The 21,086-nt window shown below is 41.9% G+C and overlaps 1 protein-coding gene across 1 annotated transcript in view; it reads left to right on the forward strand.

The window, feature by feature from the left end:
• The first annotated feature begins 1,270 nt into the window (after positions 1–1,270).
• wnk3 (WNK lysine deficient protein kinase 3) overlaps positions 1,271–21,086 on the forward strand; it is a 31,932-nt gene continuing 12,116 nt past the window's right edge. The window contains exons 1-9 of the mRNA XM_080031356.1: positions 1,271–2,297; positions 13,597–13,769; positions 15,152–15,372; positions 15,849–16,006; positions 16,298–16,386; positions 16,498–16,717; positions 16,973–17,315; positions 18,343–18,458; positions 18,580–18,780. Of these exons, the coding sequence (XP_079887482.1) occupies positions 1,593–2,297; positions 13,597–13,769; positions 15,152–15,372; positions 15,849–16,006; positions 16,298–16,386; positions 16,498–16,717; positions 16,973–17,315; positions 18,343–18,458; positions 18,580–18,780 (2,226 nt within the window). The 5' untranslated portion in view covers positions 1,271–1,592. The remainder of the gene's footprint in view (positions 2,298–13,596; positions 13,770–15,151; positions 15,373–15,848; positions 16,007–16,297; positions 16,387–16,497; positions 16,718–16,972; positions 17,316–18,342; positions 18,459–18,579; positions 18,781–21,086) is intronic.

The following is a 21,086-nucleotide window of genomic DNA, read 5'->3' on the forward strand; positions in this document are numbered from 1 at the left end:
AATACTGGAAACAAGTGAGCTTAATTGCAGAATTGCATTGGCTGAAGTTTTTCAGGCAATTACAGTTCAAATTCTCTAGGGAAATACAGTGTCTCTTTTCTAGAATAAGCAGTGGTTTGCCTTGCAGGAAAGACCTGTTGTATCAATTGCAACTCTTCTTCTTCATGGAATGTTTCAGCATTTTATATCCAATCCTATCCAACCTTTATAAACGTTTAGACTAGGGGTGTGAACGTTTACAAAAATGCCTAACCGTGTACACGACAATTTTTTTTTCGTGTACACGGTTAACCGTGACGTCATTGTCCTCGTGCCCCCGCCGTCTTGTAGGCGCGCGCGCACACACACACACACACACATACGCGTTCGTTCGCCTGTAAACACACAATTGACATGAACTACGCTCGTTTACACACCTCTTATAATAGGTCCATGGTACACACACACACACACACACACACACACACACACACACACGTTCGCCGTCATAATCGCGCTTCATTCATTTCCTGATTAATATAGCCTATCGCTTTCTACATGTCCACGTTAAATGCATGTTGAACAGGTGTTATAAAGTTCGGGCTACTTACGAGCGTAGTTCACGTCAACCGGGTAACTTTAATCTTTAGGTTATCTTTCATCACTCTTCCGTGGCTGCGAGCCCCAGCACGGCGACTCCCAGTGTGTGTGTGTGCGCCGATACACACACTCACTCACACACACTCGCCGAGGGACAGACAGATTCTCGGCAGACTAGCTTTTATCCTCCCCAATTAGTTTATTAGTGATGTAAAATCAATAAACGCGTGTCTCCAGAACATATTTAAAAACTTTGAAATTTGAAGAAAAAAAACGGTTTTCGTTTATTGATTTTTCCTAAACGGTTATGATTTACTAAACGGTTACACGTGTACACGTGTACACGTGCACACCCCTAGTTTAGACAGACTTACTGGGTTCCATTTCCATAGAAAGGTGCTGTAAGGATTTTCTTCAAGGTCACTTCTATGATTTTAGTTCACCACCTTGAGACTTTTTCTTTTTTAAATGTATCTCATTGCATTCATCTCAAGAGAGTCAAACATTGTTACAACATGACAGTAATTCTCTCTGAAAGTCTGAGTATTAATGCAGTGTTTTGTTTTTGTCTTGCAGGGTTTACTTGAAGATATTCACACACCAGTTTGAAAGAGAAACACTGCAGCTTTTCCAACAGGCTGGTCAAAAAGCTCCTGGTTTAGTGTGTGTTTGTACAAGCTGGAAGACGTGCGGTTTACCGATTGGTGCTGCACCTGACTGGGTTCTAAAGAAAATGTAGGAGATGGTTAGGAGGAAAGTGAGGACAGAACGGCTTCTATAGCAGCTGTGGTCTTACCTTCCAATGCTACTGTAAAGCTTTTACTAAAAAGGACACGGGGAGAGAGAGAGCCGAGGGTTACCAGTGTGACAGAGGAAGGCCTTACATCACCTGCAGCTCTGGAAGAACGGCCTGGCAGAATAGAAGGGTGGAGTGGGTGACCACAGAAAGAGAGAGAGACGGGGACTGACGGAGGAGCAAAGGTTTGGAGGAGGAGTGGGAAAGGCCAGTCCCCATGGCTACTGACTCGGGAGAGCCCACGGGCACTGAGGACTCCTCGGACAAACCCGATGGACAGAGGGAGGAGGACACAGAGCGGGAGGGCAGGGCTGACGCGCAGAGGGAAAGGACACAAAGTGAACCCTCGGACTTCCCCTCCTCCAGGACTCAGGAGAGGAAAGCAGCGGGAGGAGGAGGAGGAGAAGCCAGGCAGGTGGGCGAGGACCACGCAGTCAGACCCATTTCATTCTCCACGCCTTCTTTACCCGTCGACACCGGCCAGAAACCACTGAGGAGGGAGAAGCGTTTCTTCAGGAAGAGTGTGGAGATTTGCGAGGAGGACGATGAAGTGGAGGTGCCTCCACCAGAGGCGCCCCACAGTGCGCCCCACCTGGAGCTCCGTTCCTCAGACTCAGTCTTCCCCAGCAGTGTCCATCAGCAAGGGGCCGCTTCAGCCTGTGCTGCCATTATAGGCCATGAGCCATCCGGCCCCAGCTCCATCCAGGAGCCTGGGAAGGACGCTCCGTCATCTGCACCCACCCAGAGGGGAAAGGAGAGGGACCGCGAGCAGGAGGAGGAGGCTGAAATGAAGGCCGTGGCTACATCTCCTGGAGGCAGGTTCCTTAAGTTTGACATTGAACTGGGCAGAGGAGCCTTCAAGACCGTGTATAAAGGCCTGGACACAGAGACGTGGGTAGAGGTGGCTTGGTGTGAACTTCAGGTAAGAAGAACTCTGTTCTGTTTTCTTCCCATACCATGATGTTCAAAATATCAACTATAATGATAAATTCTGCTTTAGCTGGTACACTTACAGAATCCATAATGTGTTGGGTACATAGGCCTGAGAGGTAAACATGCATTGTATCAACAAATAACATGTGCTTTGGAGAGCTTTAAGGCCAGTGTTGCTAAGTGCATCTCATTAAATGTGTCCCAGGAGCTCTTCTCCTTCTGAAATCTCCACATCTCAGCATGTTTCCTGCTTGCTATTAATACTGTGAGACTGCAGTTAATGTGCATACCAGAGTAGAAGGAGGATCGTCGCCTAGCAGTTTGGTGACAGCACAACTTGAGAGTGGAGGCTTTGCCTTTTCTAGAACTGTTATGAATAAAAAAAGAATGTTGTCTCTACTAGAATCTTGCCTACAGTCAACTAATCATTGAATCAGGTTTTTCTTTCTGCTCATTAATCCATAGACTCATTTGCGAATCGGCTTCCATTTTCCAAAGGGAAAAAAACAAATGACGTTTTCTCTTCTTGACTTGGCATGATAATATATTTCATTGCGCCTACCATTCACACACACTAAGGAGATTGAGAAAAGCTTGTGAGTTACTTTCAAATTTTTATAAACAGTACAAAAGGCTGAGATTTATAGCACAGTAGGCGATGTATCATGATTAACTGTGAGAAACCAATTCTATTTAAAATCAGACATTCTGCACCCACATATAGCTGGAATAGCTTGATCTTTGTTTTATAACCATATTTTGAGACTATTCGACTGTGAGATCGAATCAGGCTGCTTCGTTCGATTAATCAAATAGTTTAATAATACATGTTTTAAATCAAGGGCTCCTCACAGCTCTAGAGAAGAACGATTTGAAAGGTGTAGAATGTGAATGCTCACTCTGACACTATAGAAATGTCTTTTTAATGATGCAAATTTGAACTCTAATCAAACAGTCAATGTGTGTCTCTCACAAGGTATATTTTGCTAAGTGTATGCACACATACAGTGGAGGAAATAAGTATTTGATCCCTCACAGATTTTGTAAATTTGCCCACTTACAATGAAATGAACGGTCTATAATTTTAAAGCTATAGGTTTATTTTAACAGTGATAGACAGAATATCAAAAAGAAAATCACATAAAAAAAGATATAAATTAGTTTGCATTTCATTGAGTGAAATCAGTATTTGATCCCCTACCAACCATAAAGAATTCTGGCTCCCACAGATTAGTCCTCGTGCTTTAAAAAAGTATTCCTAATCTCAACTAGTTTCCTGTATAAAACACACCTGTCTCAACTTGTTACCTGTATAAAAGACACCTGTCCATAGAGTCAATCAATCAAACTCCAACATCTCCATCATGGGCAAGACCAAAGAGCTGTCTAAGGACATCAGGGACAAGATTGTAAACCTGCCCAAGCCCGGAATAGACTACAAAACCATTGACTAGAAGCTGGGTGAGAAGGAGACAACTGTTGGTGCGATTATTCGAAAATGAAAGAAACACAGAATGACCATCAATCTCCCTCGGTCTGGGGCTCCATGCAAGATCTCACCTTGTGGGGTATCAATGATCATGAGAAAGGTGAGGGATCAGCCCAGATCTACACGGGAGGAGCTTGTTTATGATCCCAAGGCAGCTGGGACCACAGTCACCAAGAAAACCATTGGTAACTCACTATGCCGTAACAGATTGAAATCATGTAGTGCCCGTAAGGTCCCCCTGCTCAAGAAGGGACATGTACAGAACCGTCTGAAGTTTGCCAATGAACACCTGAACGACTCAGAGAATGCTTGGGAGAAGGTGATGTGGTCATAGAGCTGGGCGATATGACGATATCATATCGTTGACGATATGAAAGTGTCTACCGGGAGAGATTTGGCCATACCGTTTATATCGCGGAGAAAAAAAGTTCATGTGGCGGGAGCATAGATGGAGCGGGAGGCAGCTGTCCCTCTGAGTCCCTACAGTTACACTGCAGTTACACCGCCGCGCCACACGGGGGCTCTGCAGCAGAGTTCTGGGCTGCAATACAGCTTCTCTACCAGCAACAGAAGAAGCCTCATCTGTTGCTCTTGCTGTCTAGCTCCGGTGCGCCATGACTACAGTTAACAAACCAACTCCGTGTCACGGTGGCAGAGCAGCTGGTTTTAACGGTCAAAAATGTCATCGGGCAAAGGAAACTTGCTTGCTGCTTCAGCGTGCTGTTGCCGTGACGCAGAGTTGGCTTGTTTTAAGCAGCAAACTACATGGGTTAGCTCTCGTGAGCTAGCTGGCTAATAATGACATCTTTAGCCTACTCGGGGCTTCACCCCTGTGCTGTTATTGTTGGAGACAGCCAGCAAGGCTGCTTTTATGTAACTTTAAAACATGTCAAACTTGAAAATATTATTTGTGTTGAAGCTGGTGTTAAAGTATCACCAGACATTTGCTCATTAGTTAATTTTGACAGCTTTTTTAAATGAAGATGAGCAAATACTGCAGGAAAATTCAAGTCTTTCATTATTTTGATATAGGCTACTATCAATTGGAAAATCTAGGCTCTTTGGTTGATGCTGTCATTTTTATTTTGCGCTGACTGACTAAAGCCAGACTGGTGTGGTATTTTGCACCAGTTTTTCTTTTGTATGGAAATTTAAATTCCAAGCAAAAGATGAAAATAATCTAATGTGATTAAAGTTCAGTACGGTTATTGTAATCCAGAGCCGGCCCGGGGGGCCCCCTAAAAAAAAAAAAAAAAAAAAAAAAAATTTTAGTCTGTGTGTTTGATATTAACATCATACTATGCAAATGTGAGTTATCATACAAAAAAAGGAATACAATGTTTTGGTCTAGATAATTAATAGCCTAAAAATGTAATCAGTTCATCTGGGAGGAAATCCGAAATTATCTGATCATGTCACGTTCACATCCATGCACAGTGTGTATTGAGTTTATTTAAAAACAATTGGAAATGGGGCTGCCCTCAGTTGCCCATGCACTGTGTATAGTCTATAGCCTATGTCAGCCTTGTCTGTGGAAAAAAAGATACAGTAGCTGGACAACAGAGTTCTTCTGCTTCGTTCCTCACACTGCATTTAAATGCATTCACTATATTACAGAGAAATATGTCCCGTAAAAGAAAAAGAGCTCCAATTCCAACCCATAATATTTTATTTTATATTAATATTTTTATGGAAAATCCATGTGTCCTTCTTCAATAGCTTCTAATTCATCTGACCCAGTGTCTCCAAATTATTTGTTCACACAAAATTTCTCAGATTTAGCCTCTTAATTTTCCTCTCAAAGTACACCAGATTCATGCATTTCACTTTAAAAAGGTTAAAAAAATCTCCCGGGGGGGCATACCCCCGGACCCCCCTAGGAGGGTCTGAATCTCGACTATCTAATATTTTCGCACAGCCACACAGTGGAGGCACTAGCGGAAAACACTGGGTGTGTGAATGATATTTAACAAAGATCTATAGTTTCAGCAGCGCTAACATTGGAGAGGGGCCCCCTAATCATATTTCGCTTAGGGCCCCCTGAAGGCTTGGGCCGGCTCTGTTGTAATCCATTGAATTTTAAGGAAAAATACTATATCGTGATATATATCCACATCGTGATATAAAATTACCTATATTGTGATATAAGATTTGGTCCATATCGCCCAGCCCTATGTGGTCAGATTAAAACTAAATCAAGTTCTTTGGTATCATAGTGACTCGTCATGCTTGGAGGAAGAGGAATTCTGACTGACCCCAAGAACACCATCCCCATAGTCAAGCATGGAGGTTGAAGCATTATGCTTTGGGGGTGTTTCTCTTCTAAGGGGACAGGTGGACTTCACTGCATCGAGGGAAGTATGGATGGGGCCATGTACCATGAAATACTTGGTGACAACCTCTTTCTCTCAGCCAGGTCCATAACAATGGGTCGTGGATGGGTCTTCCAGCACGCCAATGACCCTAAAAATACAGCAAAGGCAACAAAGGAGTGGCTCAAGAAGAAGCACATTAAGGGCAGCCTCGAAACCTTAAAGATTAGGAGAGGATCTGCAAAGGGGAGTGGTCCAAATCATCCTGAGATGTGTGCAAACCTGGTCATCAAATACAAGACATGTCTGACCTCTGTACTTGCCAACAAGGGTTTCTCCACCAAGTACTAAGCAATGTTTTGATAGGGGATCAAATACTTATTTCACTCAATGAAATGCAAAATAATTTCTATCTTTTTTTATGTGATTTTCTGGATTTTCTTTTTGATATTCTGTCTATCACTGTTGAAATAAACCTAGCATTAAAATTATAGAACGTTCATTTCATTGTAAGTGGGCAAACTTGCAAAATCAGTGAGGGATCAAATACTTTTTTCCTCCACTGTATACCAGGCCAGTTTTAAGATGCTCCAGGGTATAGCCCGTGCTACATGCCACAGCTGATGTGTAATGTGCTGAGGTATGAAATGGTCATGTGAAAGGGTCAAAGGGGAATATTTGAATGGGATGCATTTTGTGAGCACTAAGCAAAAAGGAACACTGTAGCAAGTGTAGGTATTACATCAGCAAACATTACTGTAAGAAACTATTTGTAATGCATGGAATTGCAGTGGGAGGAACACAATGCATTTTGCTAAATATCTTGTACCAGAGAGCACTGTCAAAGTATTGGAAATACATTGTAGAACAATGGGATGTATAACGCTGGGAAGTAATGGGACACATTGTTAGATGGTGGGAATTGACATGTGGTGGGAGAGAAGAAATGCATCCCTTTGATTCTTGGCCTCCACAATAGAGAGCAGTGTTATGGTAAGTCATCTGATTTGACTGTTGGCTTTGTTGAGAGAAGTCGTCATGTGTCTGCCTGGTTTGGAGCTTATTCCAAAACAAGCCTTGACTAATCCTCAAAACCAGGCTCTGTCTGTTGGACTAACAAGCATCGGGCATTTCCTCATCACCTGTTTCTGGTTTAACCACAACACCTAATGATCAGCTTCACATCAAGGCTCTGCTGCTTGCTATATCATACTGCCAGGGTTCCTTTTCAGTCCTACTTAAATACTTGCCACCAGACATCAGTAAAGGCACCACACTGTATTGGCCTTGTTTAAGGAGTGTGAAAAAATCGGAGCATTTGTTGAAAATGAAAAGAAAGAAGATTTAGACCAATTTGTGCAGCCATATTGAATCTTTGATATCCAATTTTGTCTTTACAAATGCATTGGGCCAATCATCTCATGGGGAATAAAACGTTTTTTTATTGTGTGTGTTTATGAAGCATGATTACTGGCTAAATCAGTCAGAAATAACTAAGACAATTAAAAACACTCTGCATATTCCACTGCTCGATTGTATTGTATATATTAACAGAAAAACAGCCTTTTTGAGAAAAAACAGACTAAGATCTGTATGAGGAGCAACAGCCAGGAGAAGGGAAAAGGGCAGAGTGTGGAAAGTATGAAGGAAAAGACAGGAGGTGATGGTGAGTGGGAGACAGAGTGGGAGACTGTGAGCCAAACAGAGGATTACCATGGCATTTCTCCCAGAGAGCAGTTGTGTAGCTAATGCTAAGTTAGCACATGCGGTGAGACACATACACACACAGTCTGTACACAGTGGCCTGGTCACATGCTTGTAGATGTATCTAGTGCCACATTCAGTGCAACATTCGAGTCACGCACGCAGGTCACATGATCTGCCCTATTTACTCCACAAAGCACAGCTTATAAGCAATTGCAATGCAAAGTGGTATTAAAATTGAAAACAGTTATCAGAATAATAAGGATTCCATTGGCTTGCTGTGTCAATAATAATAAAAGAAGATGCATGATTTGTCCTGCTGGTGTTGGATGCAACAATAGGCAATTTATAATTACAGTAAACAATGTGGAAGCAACTAAGTGAAGGTTAACAACATATTTTTTATACTATTTAACGTTTGCGGACCTTAGTATAATAAATATATATTGTTGTTGGTTGTTAAATGAACTCCATTCTTCACACTCTTGTACGTTGTAAAGACACAGGTCCCAGACAGTGATAAAACAACAGGCACAGAAGACATTCTGCTCATGTATCATAATTGATATTGTGAAGCTTCTTTGAGCACTGGGAAAAGCGTTATAAATGTGATCTATTATTATTATTATTATTATTATTATGATTAATAATAATAATATTATTATTATTATTATTATTATTATTATTATTATTATTATTATTATTATTATTATTATTATTATTATTGGGCCACGGACAGTCTGTGCAATGCTCTAAATTACAATTCCTCCTCCCTGATCAGGATAGGAGGATAAACAGCATGAGCAGGTACATTTGATGTCGATTCCCCTATCATGTGAGAGTGCAGCCTGGGAGAACCCTCCTCTCCTCATGTGTCCAAAAAGAGAGGAAAGCCAGGGGATTAGCTGTAGCTTGAAAGAGTGTGCAATTAAAGTTCACAATGCGGACACCCTCTCACGTCTTTCCTCTCCCTTTGCCTGGGAAATCCAAGCCTAAAACAAGTTAAATATACTCCTGTGCTACTGTGTCAGTCTTATTTTTTGCAATCCATCACCCAAAGTGGATGTGTTTGTAATATGTGTCTTGTACAACTTTTAAATTTCTATTTAAGCTTTTGCCCTCTGTCCGTATGTGTCAACACATGCCACTGTATGTGTCTGCCAATCCCCATCCCTCTCTTTCTCTCTCTCTCTCTCTCTCTCTCTCTCTCTCTCTCTCTCTCTCTTTCACTCAACCTACCTCCCCCCATCTCTCCTTCCATCACTTTTTGCCTGTGTGAGTGAGCATGCAGGGTGATCCAGGGGAGTTAATTACAGTGGGTGCCTGTAAGGCCGGAACAAAAACCCTGCACTGACAGCATAACTCGGGCAGCAGAATCCAGACTGGTTCAACCCAGTCATCCCAGACTGGTCCAGTTCAGCTCAGCCCAGCCAAGCTCACATGACTACAAACACTAAAAGAGCATTCATGTCTGCAGTAATGAACCTTGCTAGAGTAATTACTCCCACCTCGTAAACTGTGGTGTAGTAGTTGTCTTTTATATTTATGCCTACAGATAAATGCCAGTTTGGTAGGCTGCCTGCTACAGAACATTAGCCATGTTTCATAGTGAAAAGGCTCGCCCTTATTGAGGCCACTAGAGAATTTGGACTTTGACACGGTTATTTTAATATTACAGTTAAATGTAAATGTTGCCCCTGTTAAACAGAGTCTAGACCCCTTGTTCACCTGCATACAGCCGAGACCCCTATTTTGGCTGTGGCTATCATAATTCATAATCTCTGCTTGTTGCTTGCCTTATTTTAGAAGTCCCATCTTTTGAAAAGAGGGATAATTGCGGCCTCTGATGAAAGTATTCTAAAAAAAGATTTAACAATGTTTACAAGGGGTGTTTTCTATGGCCGTTATTACTTGGCATAGTGACATAGCAACAGCAAAAGGGAAGGGATGACGATAATGTTGTTGTTTTTTTTATTATGAAAGACCAGTGGGGTTAGGCCAGGGAATGCAAAGACAGGCCATTGATTAGGAGGATGCAAGGCAAAATGAAATGGACCAGAGCTGAACTTGATAGACCAGGATGGGATCGATCAAGCCAAACCAACCAGACGAATCCTCAACTAGGGCAATGTCAGCTGGCAAGTGTCCCTCAGGCTCTAAACACATTACCTAACCAGCAACAGACATTTAATTACTATTGAATGTGGGAGAGATCATCAAATAACATTAGTATTTCCCTTATAGCCTAATCAGAATTCAATAAAATCTGAAAATCAAATTATGGTATTTGGCAGAATACAATTTTAACACAGACATACTATGACAAGAAATAATTTAGAACACTTAACCTGGGTCTAGCATTATTGAGATGTTGTGTACTCAACAGTAAAGGACGTGCATCTGCCATTGTGCAATACAGGCACAGTGTCTTGCAAACAGGGAGAGACAGTATAACAATCTTCTGATTGTGCTAACAAGTGGTGACCTAAAAGAAAACGGCTTGTGTAGTGCATGGGTTAAAGGACAGGATAGAGTTTAGTGAACTTGGCCGACTGGTTTGGGCTCCTAATCCAGCGTGAGGGCCTGCCTTTTTCCAGCAATCTATCTCGTTAGTGTGAGCTGTTGTAGTTTACTGTAATCTAATCCGAGCCAGCCGCTACCTCGGATTTCCAAACACTGACATGCCTACTCCCACACCGCAGGGCCACTACATACACACTACATACACCCTCATAAATGTAAAACATCTACCTACAACTAGAATAATGCTCCCCTGCATGTTGATAGGATATCCCTGTTTATCCCAGTGTAGCAGGACAGTCTTTAAGAATGTAACCAGGGAAGCTAGGTAATTCTACGTAGTCTGTATGATATCTGATACTCACGTGGTGTTTGCCAAAATAGATATTTCGGGGCTCATGCTTTGGCCTTCATGACCCCATGCTGCTTATTACCTACGAAGTGTGCCTTGTAAGACATGTCCTGTGCATTGACTGCTTTATGAGGCTTATTAACCTGTAACTTGTCCTAAGTGCTTTACCAGATGCCTGATCTAAAAAAATCTCATGTTGTACAACCAGGTCTCAGGTGTTATTCTGTACACCAAGTTATAGGACTTAGGCCAGTGTCACAGAGGAGCCATGTGTGAAGTGAGTTACATTATCAAACTATTGAGGTTAAGGTCAAAATAACACAAACGCCTAAAGTATTATCTGAAAAACTTCACTAACCCTGCAATAAATGATAGTACATTTGCAGCACAATTTTTTTTAATAGTATCTGAGACTGTCAAAGGTATGTCCCATATTAGAGTATCGCTATAGTGCCTTATGTTACAACAAAACAGCAAGATACAGCATCCAAAACAACTATAGTGCTGAATTTACATATTCCTGACACAATCTCAAAAATAAATGAACATCATGATCTTGATCTATTTTATTTTTAATTTTTTTCAGTTTAGAACTACTTGTAGAACAACTTCACATCACAAGGCAATCCGTCTCAGTGTTGAAATTTGTCTTTGACATGGCTAACACGGACACATATTGAAAATAAACAGCAAGTGACCAAGTGCAAATATGTGAATGTGATATGAGTATTATGTCCTTTACTGCCTGTTTATTTCACTTTATAAGGTTTCAGAAATGGAGAACAATCGGGTTCATTTTGAGGAAGAAAGACCCAGCCATTCACAAGACGACTGCCCTTTATCTCCCTTTCTTTCTGTCCCTTTGTTTCTTTGTTGCTTCCCTGTTTATAATTATCTGAAGGTTTAGTGACCGTCCTGTCCTCCTTTTTCATAATGTGCCATTTTGTTGGTCAGATCTGTTTTTTGCTAATTATATATTACATCTATATTTGGATGTGTTAAGCATTCAGGGCAATGAAAATTAGACTATTTTTAAATCAGCTCAAAGACCATGTATCACCATATTTTTGTTGCTAATGCACCTGTTTGTGTGAATACAGGTTTGTATGGGCGTGTGTGATGTGGCGTGTAGGATTTTTGTGAGTGTCTAGACACCATCTCCCTAACTGAACTCTTTGTGAACTTTGCCGACCCAAAACCTGTGTGAGGCGACTCTCAGAGGGAGACACAGTAGACGCTGAGGAAACAGCAGACAGAGACACAGAGGCAAGCACTCTGTCTCACACCGTGCCAGACAGCGATGCAGAGTGATGCGCTGGCAGAGGAGTGAGACAGAGGACCGAGCCACCAAAACAGAGGCAGTAATCCCTGTCAATATACAGTATATAGCAAATTAGAAAGAAGACACACATGAGTAAATGGGTAGTGGAACTCTAGAGGAGAGACAACATTTAAACCTTAGACACACATGCATACGGTCAGATACACACACAAAATTGCATAAGCAATCATGCCATAGTAACATGAGTTGCTACACCTAGGCCGGGCAGCTTATTCTTGCAACGAGGAGCAGCCTTTTTGTTGAGGCTTCTTCCCTATTGAGAGTGGAAGGGTGGAGAGATTGACTACACCAGTACTTCCAGAAAAGGACACCGAACCAGAATAGACACAGACAGTAAAAATGCTCTGCAAAGATGAAACACAGACACACAGGGGAAGAGAAGCGGGAGGCACAGAATGAGTGTGAAGATGGATGGAGAGACAGAGAAACTGCATTACATTTAAATCTGTTTATTTACATTCAAACATCCACAGTGTGCTGCCTTCCTGTGGAGAGCTTTGCGTAAAGCAAAAAGCTCAACATCCATGGAATTGATCAGTGGAAAGCCATTGTTATGATGACTTCTATTTATAGTGAGGTCTGTCTGTGACACAGCAATGGCCGCCTTCCGACTCCCTCACAGAAATTCAGTCAGACACACTGTTTGTTCTTGGTTTTTTTAAATAGTGTTTTGCTTTTGCATAGATTGTTAAATACAAATACATTGCAATGAACTGTTTAAATGTGTGTTTTATATTCAAACTTTTCAGTGCCATTGAATAATGCTCACAAACAACAGGTCACAAGGTTGACAGGGTCAACAGACCAGAGATCTGAAATGCTTTGTTATTTGTACACACGGATGTAGCAGACAACAACAGTTGTTTTTGACAAGTCTGACAATATTCACTGAAATAGTGACAGTCAGGATTTCCTCCTCTGTAAAATGCTTTGATTTGGAGCAAATACAGTATGACATCATCACCTCACTTGCATATGTTCAAATGGTATTTCTATTGACTTGATATTCAGGGAATTTAAAGATATGTGTATTTATTTTGTCTGAGTTAACAAAGGGTTAAAGAAACAGAAAAATACATAAATATTAAAAATAAATTCACTGTATAACATGCATGAGTCTTAGGTCTTATACATAGCCTATGCACCAGTGTCTATCTAATGGCGTCAATGACTGTGTGCCACTCATTGACATATAAAGAAAGGTGCCACTGCCTGTGTCCATTCTGTCCGCCATACTGGGTATGTGTGGCAGATGCAGTACAAATATGTTTTAGAAAGCTAAGGATTGGGTGTTGTCTGCCAGCACTGCTGCAACTCTGTAGTACCATCTAGTGGCAGTAGCTGTTAGTGCAAAGTTGTGGTTGTGGGTGTGAAGTGTCATTTAGCCTCATGATGTTGTGGGGCTCGGAACAGAAGTAGTATGAAATATGCCTTATGGAAATGAGTTAAGCAGTGTTTGCAGTGACATGGCCAGCAAGTATATATGAAAAGCTTTCTTTGAAGCTCCAGGGAAGCAAATGTTCACATAAACTACATGCCATATAACTCTTTGTGTGCCTCTCACCTCAGGACCGCAAGCTGACCAAAGCAGAACAGCAACGCTTCAAGGAGGAGGCGGAGATGCTGAAAGGGCTCCAGCACCCCAACATCGTCCGCTTCTATGACTCCTGGGAGTCTGGTCTTCGTGGCAAGAAGTGCATCGTACTGGTCACTGAACTCATGACTTCAGGAACACTGAAAACGTAATCAGAAACTCCTCTTTATTTTTAGTTATTTTCACTCAAAGACAGCTCATTATAATTGTTTCATTTATAATTTTGCGGCTATTTTGATATTTCATTTCTATTTGAAATAATGTTTTAGCCGTAGTCTCTGATTGACAGATAGTCCTATTATCTGAACATACTTTTATGTATTTCTTGGCTGTGTTTTGGCGTCCACTTGTCACCAACAGGCGGCAGCTCTGTACTGCAGCAAGTTATATAGCAATGAGGCACTTTAAATAACTCAAACTATTATGCTGATGTACAATTTACATCTTTGTTGACACTAGTTAGCAAATATCCACTCATGGCTCCATTGTTCAGTAAATATTGGTGAAGCTGCTTAATCTTCTCTCAAAAGCCAACAAAAAAATAACATAACTCAATGACAGCAAATATTCAAATGTGATTCAAATGATGCATTCAAATTGTAAGTTATTTAAAAAAATGCTTTCTCATGATAACCAACTAGCAGAGCCGGCCCGAGGCATAAGCGAACTAAGCGGTTGCTTGGGGCCCCCTTAAAAAAATAAATAAAATGAAAAAAGTTTTGTTTTAGTTTGTGTGTTTGATATTGACATCATATTGTGCAAATGTGAGTTATCATACAAAAAAGCAATACAATGTTATGGTCTAGATAATTAATAGCCTAATAATTGAATCAGTTTATCTGGGAGGTAATCCGAAATTAACTGATCATGTCACGTTCACATCCATGCACAGTGTGTATTGAGTTCATTTAAAAACATTTGGAAATGGGGCTACCCTCAGTTGCCCATGCACGGTGTATAGTCTATAGCCTATTTCAGCCTTGTCTGTGGAAAAAAAGAAAGCTGGACAACAGAGTTCTTCTGCTTCGTTCCTCTCACTGCATTTAAATGCATTCATTATATTACAGAGAAATATGTCCAGTAAAAGAAAAAGAGCTCCAAGCCCATCCCAGAGGTCCCTCCATAATATTTATTTTAAATTAATATTTTTATGGAAAATCCATGTGTCTCCAAATTATTTGTTCACACAAAATTTCTCAGATTAAGCCTCTTAATTTTTGTCTCAAAGTGCACCAGATTCATACATTTCACTTTAAAAACGTAAAGACCCCCCTAGGGTTGGGATCTCAGCTGTCATATATTTTCACCCATCTGGACATTAGATGCAGAAAACACTGGGTGTGGGGATAAAATTTAACAACGGGCAATAAATTTGGGCAGCGCTACGATTGGAGAGGGGCCCCCTGATCATATTCCGCTTAGGGCCCCTTGAAGGCTTGGGCCGGCTCTGCCAACTAGCTGTCTAATAATGAATAAAAACGGCATTTTCCTGAGTTGTACTACATATCCATGCTTTTGCTCTCTGCACAGTTACCTGAAGCGCTTTAAGTTGATGAAACCCAAGGTCCTGAGGAGTTGGTGTAGGCAAATTCTGAAGGGACTTCACTTCCTTCACACCAGGACTCCTCCAATAGTCCACCGGGACCTCAAGTGTGACAACATCTTCATAACAGGCCCCACAGGTTCAGTCAAGATAGGTGACCTTGGACTGGCCACTCTTATGCGGACCTCCTTTGCCAAGAGCGTCATAGGTAGGCTTCATAAGGAGACCAATTACTATCAAGAACAACACCAATCTTTTGGTAGCTACATCAGCAAACTGAGTTCGGGTCTATACATATTTTTTATTTGTATTAGACACTGTTTAGATTTTAACAAAGGGCCTGAGCTGTATAGATTATTATTGACAGATTGACTGTAAAATCTATATGGGCGGCACTTAATGTAAACAGAGACCACTAATGACTTTTTGGCTCTGCGAGCCAACTTTAGCAGTGTATTCCGTATACCATTTAACTCAATAAAGTTTAACTCAGGATGCAAGAGCAATTGCAAGGAAAATAGTTTTCAGAGTTTCAGTTGAATTTAGTTTTTTTCATTGACTCAGGCATTAGTGCTCAGTGTACAGTGTTCTGTCAAAGTAAACACAGATCGTAAACACTGATAGTGGTGAAATCATATTTTAGCTGCTTGTTATTGACTGTGAAATTTCATCTGGTCTTAACAGGAACTCCAGAGTTCATGGCTCCAGAGATGTATGAGGAGCACTATGATGAGTCAGTTGATGTCTATGCGTTTGGGATGTGCATGCTGGAGATGGCCACTTCAGAATACCCTTACTCTGAGTGCCAAAATGCTGCTCAGATCTATCGCAAAGTCACAAGCGTGAGTTTCTTCATTTACATTATTTATTTCAAATATTTTTATCGTGGAAAATAGTAGTCATCATCTTACAAAGCATCCACTTCAACATATTTTCCCCCTTTTTTTTAACAAACGGCAACATATAACATAACATTACAGTATACAGCAGCTGTGAAATGCAATACTTATGTATTATCAGCTCTAGAATTTGTCTTCATATCACAGTGCCAAATTAACAGTTCATTTACATTATTTAAATGAATTATTGTTCCTGTTATTGCGATTAATCTATTTAAATTTATTTTTCTGTAGGGTATAAAGCCAGCTAGCTTTGACAAAGTGAATGATCCAGAGATCAAAGAGATCATTGAATGCTGCATTCGTCAGAACCAGAGCCAGAGGTGAGCAGGTTTAACTTTCGTAGCAAGATGTACTGTCTGGCAGTGTCTCATAAATCATACTGTTGCCTGATTCACCATCTCAGAACCTTTTGTTTTGTTTCCCTTTCTAAGACTGTCCATCCGAGAACTCCTGAACCACGCATTCTTCGGGGAGGACACGGGGGTCCGGGTGGAGCTGGCAGAGGAGGACACGGGCACCCAGGACTCTCTGGCTCTCCGGATATGGGTTGAAGATCCCAAGAAGCTAAAGGGGAAGCACAAAGACAATGAGGCCATCGAGTTCAGCTATGACCTGGAGAATGATAGCACTGAGGAAGTAGCTCTAGAGATGGTGAGGAAAAGGTCAAATCATTCCTGTCTCGTAGAAATGTGTGTCCAGTGGGTGTTAGGTTAGAGTGGGAAAAAGGTTTTGATACTTCAAAGCTTGAAGGAAGGTCAGTGGAGGGAAATCCTTCAGCTCAAGCCATTTCAAGGCACCTTGCATGTTCTGACCTAGATTCCCTCAGCCTACTTATTAACTTCTCTCTCTCTCTCTCACGCTCTCTCTCTCGCTCTCTCTCTCTCTCAATATTACCCTCTGTCTCAGGTGAAGTCAGGATTCTTCCATGAGAGCGATGCCAAGGTGGTGGGAAAATCCATCCGGGACCGAGTCAATCTGCTCAAAAAGTCACGGGAGCGTCGACAGCAGCAGCTCCTCCAGCAGCAGCAGCAGCAAGAGCAGCAGCAGCAGCAGCAGCAGGGCTTTGAAGAAAGAAGAGAATCCACTCTCACTGCATACTCCTCTCCTCATCCATCCTGCCAGTCCTCACTTGGGCCAGGAGCAGCTGGACAGACCAGAGGAGGAGCGCAGGAGTCTGAGGAGAATCCAGAAGTGGACCAGCATGTCAGACAGCAACATATTTTCAGTGGAACAACCCTTGGTCTGCCAGGTAGAGTATGCCCCTTCATTTTTTATATGCCAGGTATATAAGATATATAATATATACTGTATATTAGGGCCCGACCGATATATCGGCCGGCCGATTTAATCGGCCGATTATAGCACATCTCCGAAAATCGGCAATCAGCAAAATGGCCGCCGTTTTTTTATTTTTTTTATTATTTTTTTTTATTCCAGCAATCATGTTGAGTGAGATGCATTGCTGCCCCGGAGGTAGCCTCATAGCATATTAACAGCAGCAGCAGGTGTGTTGTAATACATTAGATTAATTCACACTTGACAGTTCCCCCTGACACCAATAGCAGAGTCATTGGTCATCTCTTGACTGTTAATAGTAGTTGATATTACTATAGTTATTATATAGAATGTATATAGTGCTTTATTGGAGGTCATTCAAAGACACTTTACATCAAACATATAGAAAATCATACTTATAGAAAAAGAAAACAAAATACAGACCAATTAAAGATAAGGTTTGGAGTGGAGTCAGGTGTAATTATGCTTTCTTAAAGAGGTGAGTTTTGAGTTGACTTTTGAATGAGTTTATTTAGTCTGAGATGCTGATGGGAGGGAGGGAGTTCCAGAGGGTTTGGTGCAGTTACATAAAATGCTTAATGTCTGAGTTTGAAAATGCGTCATGTCACTTTAGACATATTTGTAACACTTTATTTTTTTTAGATAATGCATATTTTAATAAATAAAAAGTTCCTGTACACCTATTGACATATATTTAAGGGTTCAAAAAAGTAAAAATGTTCAATATATATTTATGGGACTAAAAAAAATCCAATTAAATTTAAAAACAATTAAATCGGCCGATTTAATTGTTAGCGTAGTTTTTCTCAGAAAATAATCGGCATCGGCACCGGCACCGATCGGCACCCAAAAATCCATATCGGTCGGGCCCTACTGTATATATATATATCTTATATTATAAGAAAGATACGCTATGATCAAATGTCAAACATATCTCTGGTTTACGTTGATACATTCCTTATTTTCTTTTCACTCAAAAGGTGAGAGCATTGGATCTGCCAGCTGTGAATCTTATGCAAGTGGACAGAGCCAGCCGTACTCTCTACAAGGGGAATCATACACCCACTCCCTGACTGCACTCCTCCCTTCCACATCTGTACGTATATGTATTGTTTTCACTTTGTTTACAAATCACACCAAACTGATGAATGAATCATAATTTAAAATATTTGTATTGATAAATCACATCTTTTTAAAATTATTTTCTTGCACCACAGAGCACTGGAGCATTGGCTCATCCTCAAATGCACCCCATGGGGGACACTGGAAGTGTTCCAAATGTGCCTATTGGCCAGAGTGTTAGTATGTCCAGCATGTCCATAGGCCTAAGTGGAGGAGGACCTGTTGGTCAGACATTTCTTCAGCCCAGTACCATGGTTCCACAGGTATCACCATGTGTCCCTCCACAATATTTTCAGGTGAAAAGGGTGTTGATACTCATTTGCATTAAAATTAAAGTTGGTTTATACTGGGTCTACAACATTTAACATTATTTTTTGTGGGAGTAAAACTACATTTGGGTTCTTTTCCCCCCATAATTATTTACCCAACCACAAATCATCCTCATAATTCTCTAAGAATGACAATTTTACTGTTTGCTGTTAACTGTGTTTATAATTGATGCTCCTTACCAAAGCTTATTCCTACCTAATTTTGTACTACTTTCTTTTTCCTCTTTTTTCAACACCAATCATCATTCTGTCATTATCACTGAGTAGTCACAAACATTCCCATCAGATGCATTTCAAACTGCCACTCCCAATGGGTCAGTGGCCCCCGCACAGTCATACATACCCGCTGTTGCCCCGCAAGCACCCATTAATGTCCTCACTACATCCATGTCAGTCAGTGATCCTGCTGGACTAGTGGGGACCATTGTGCCCCTCGCTCAACAGACCCAACCCCCTGCCACTCCCATGCAGCTCATTGACATCATTCCCCAGGCAGCACCCCAGCAAACACAGCCTGTCATGATCCCGCAGCACACTATTGTCCAACAACAACAGATAGGCATGGATCCCCAGGCCTCCAGCCTCCAGCAGCAGCCACAACAGCAAATGGAGGCCCAGGCCGCTCTGCTCGAACAACAAGTCAGTGCCACCCAGCCACCAACGGAACAGCATCCACAGAGCATTTTGGCTATATCGACATATCAACATGAGCCTCAGCAACAGATCTACGTACAGCAGCCTGTTCCACCTGTCCACGCAACTCCTCAACAGCAAATATTACCTACGCAAACAGCGATGGAGCAGCGAGCTATGTCACTGCCACAGACAGAGGAGCAAACTCAGACATCTCAACAGCAACCAACAGGGGATCCTCAGGAGCAGACCATGATACAACCACAGCAACTTCAACAACAGCTTCAGGAACAGCAAACTATGTTACAACAGCAGCAACAACAAGCTTTACTGCTTGAGCAACATCAGACGTATGTCCAGCAACAGCTCGATCATCAGCAACAAAATGCGTTGTTTCAACAACAGCATCAACTGGAGCAGCAGCAAGCACTTATACACAAGCAACTATTGGATCAACAACAGCAGCAAGCTCTTATTCAACAACGAGACCAGCAGCAGCAACAGCAAGGACTTGTGCAACAACAGCAACCCCAACAAGCACTTATACAACATCAGTTAGAGCAACAACAACAACAGCAGCAGCCATCTTTACTGCAACAGCAGCAGAGCCAGTTGTATCAACAAATCGGACAACACCAAGGAATACAGCAAGAACCAGAGAAGCAACAGCATCAGAGTGGACAACAGCAACAACAAATTGTTTTGCAGCAGCAGCCACAGCAGATCCAACAGCAACAGGAACAACAATTGCAGCAGCAAACGCTACTCCGACAAATTGAACAACAACAACAACAAGCGCTAATACATCAGCATTTGCAACAGCAGGCTATTTTACAACACCATCAGCTACAACAGAAAGCTCAGCTACAGCTACAGCAACAAGAGCAGCAGCAGGTGCAACTCATGCAGCAGATGGAGCAGCAGCAGCAAGCTCTGTTGCAACAACAGTTGGAACAACAGCATCAGCAACAGGTCCTCTTACAACACCAACAAGCTGAGAGATTACAGCACCAGGCTTTGATGCAGCAACAACAAGACACTGTCCCTGTTCCACAAAGTAACAATGAGCAGCAGATTCAGCAGCAACCAATTAATATACAGCGCGCATGTATCCCGCAACTAAACACCACACAGCTTTCATCTCACGCCACTCTCGCACAGCAGCAATTGATAGAGCAACAACAGCAAGCAGCATTGATCCAGCAGCAGAAAGCATTTGTTGGCCAGCCTCAGCATCATATCTCTGTTATGGAGCCCAATATCCCAGTTGGAGCTTCGGCCGGCATTGAGGTGATTCAGCACCAAACTCCAATGGTCCCACAGGTCCAGGTCCCCATGACCATTCAGACCACGCAGATCCCTGTCCAGACCAATGCTGTTGTACCGGCTCAAGTCTTTACCCAGCAAGGACAAAGTGAGGCTCAAAACCAGGGCCAGGTCCCGGTCCAATTTATAGCCCAGTCCACAGTCCAGGCTGCTCAGGCTATGATTGAGGCCCATGTCACCCCTCCAGTGGCAATGTTCCAAGGACAAACTCATCATGTCATCCAGGCCCAGCTACAGGCTAGTTATCCAGGACCTGCCACTCCCACACAGAGCCAGGTAACTGCTCATCCATTAATCCAGAGTCAGCATCTGCA

Source organism: Ammodytes marinus (assembly GCF_949987685.1).
Source record: "Ammodytes marinus genome assembly, chromosome: 7".
NCBI classification, from domain to species: domain Eukaryota; kingdom Metazoa; phylum Chordata; class Actinopteri; order Uranoscopiformes; family Ammodytidae; genus Ammodytes; species Ammodytes marinus.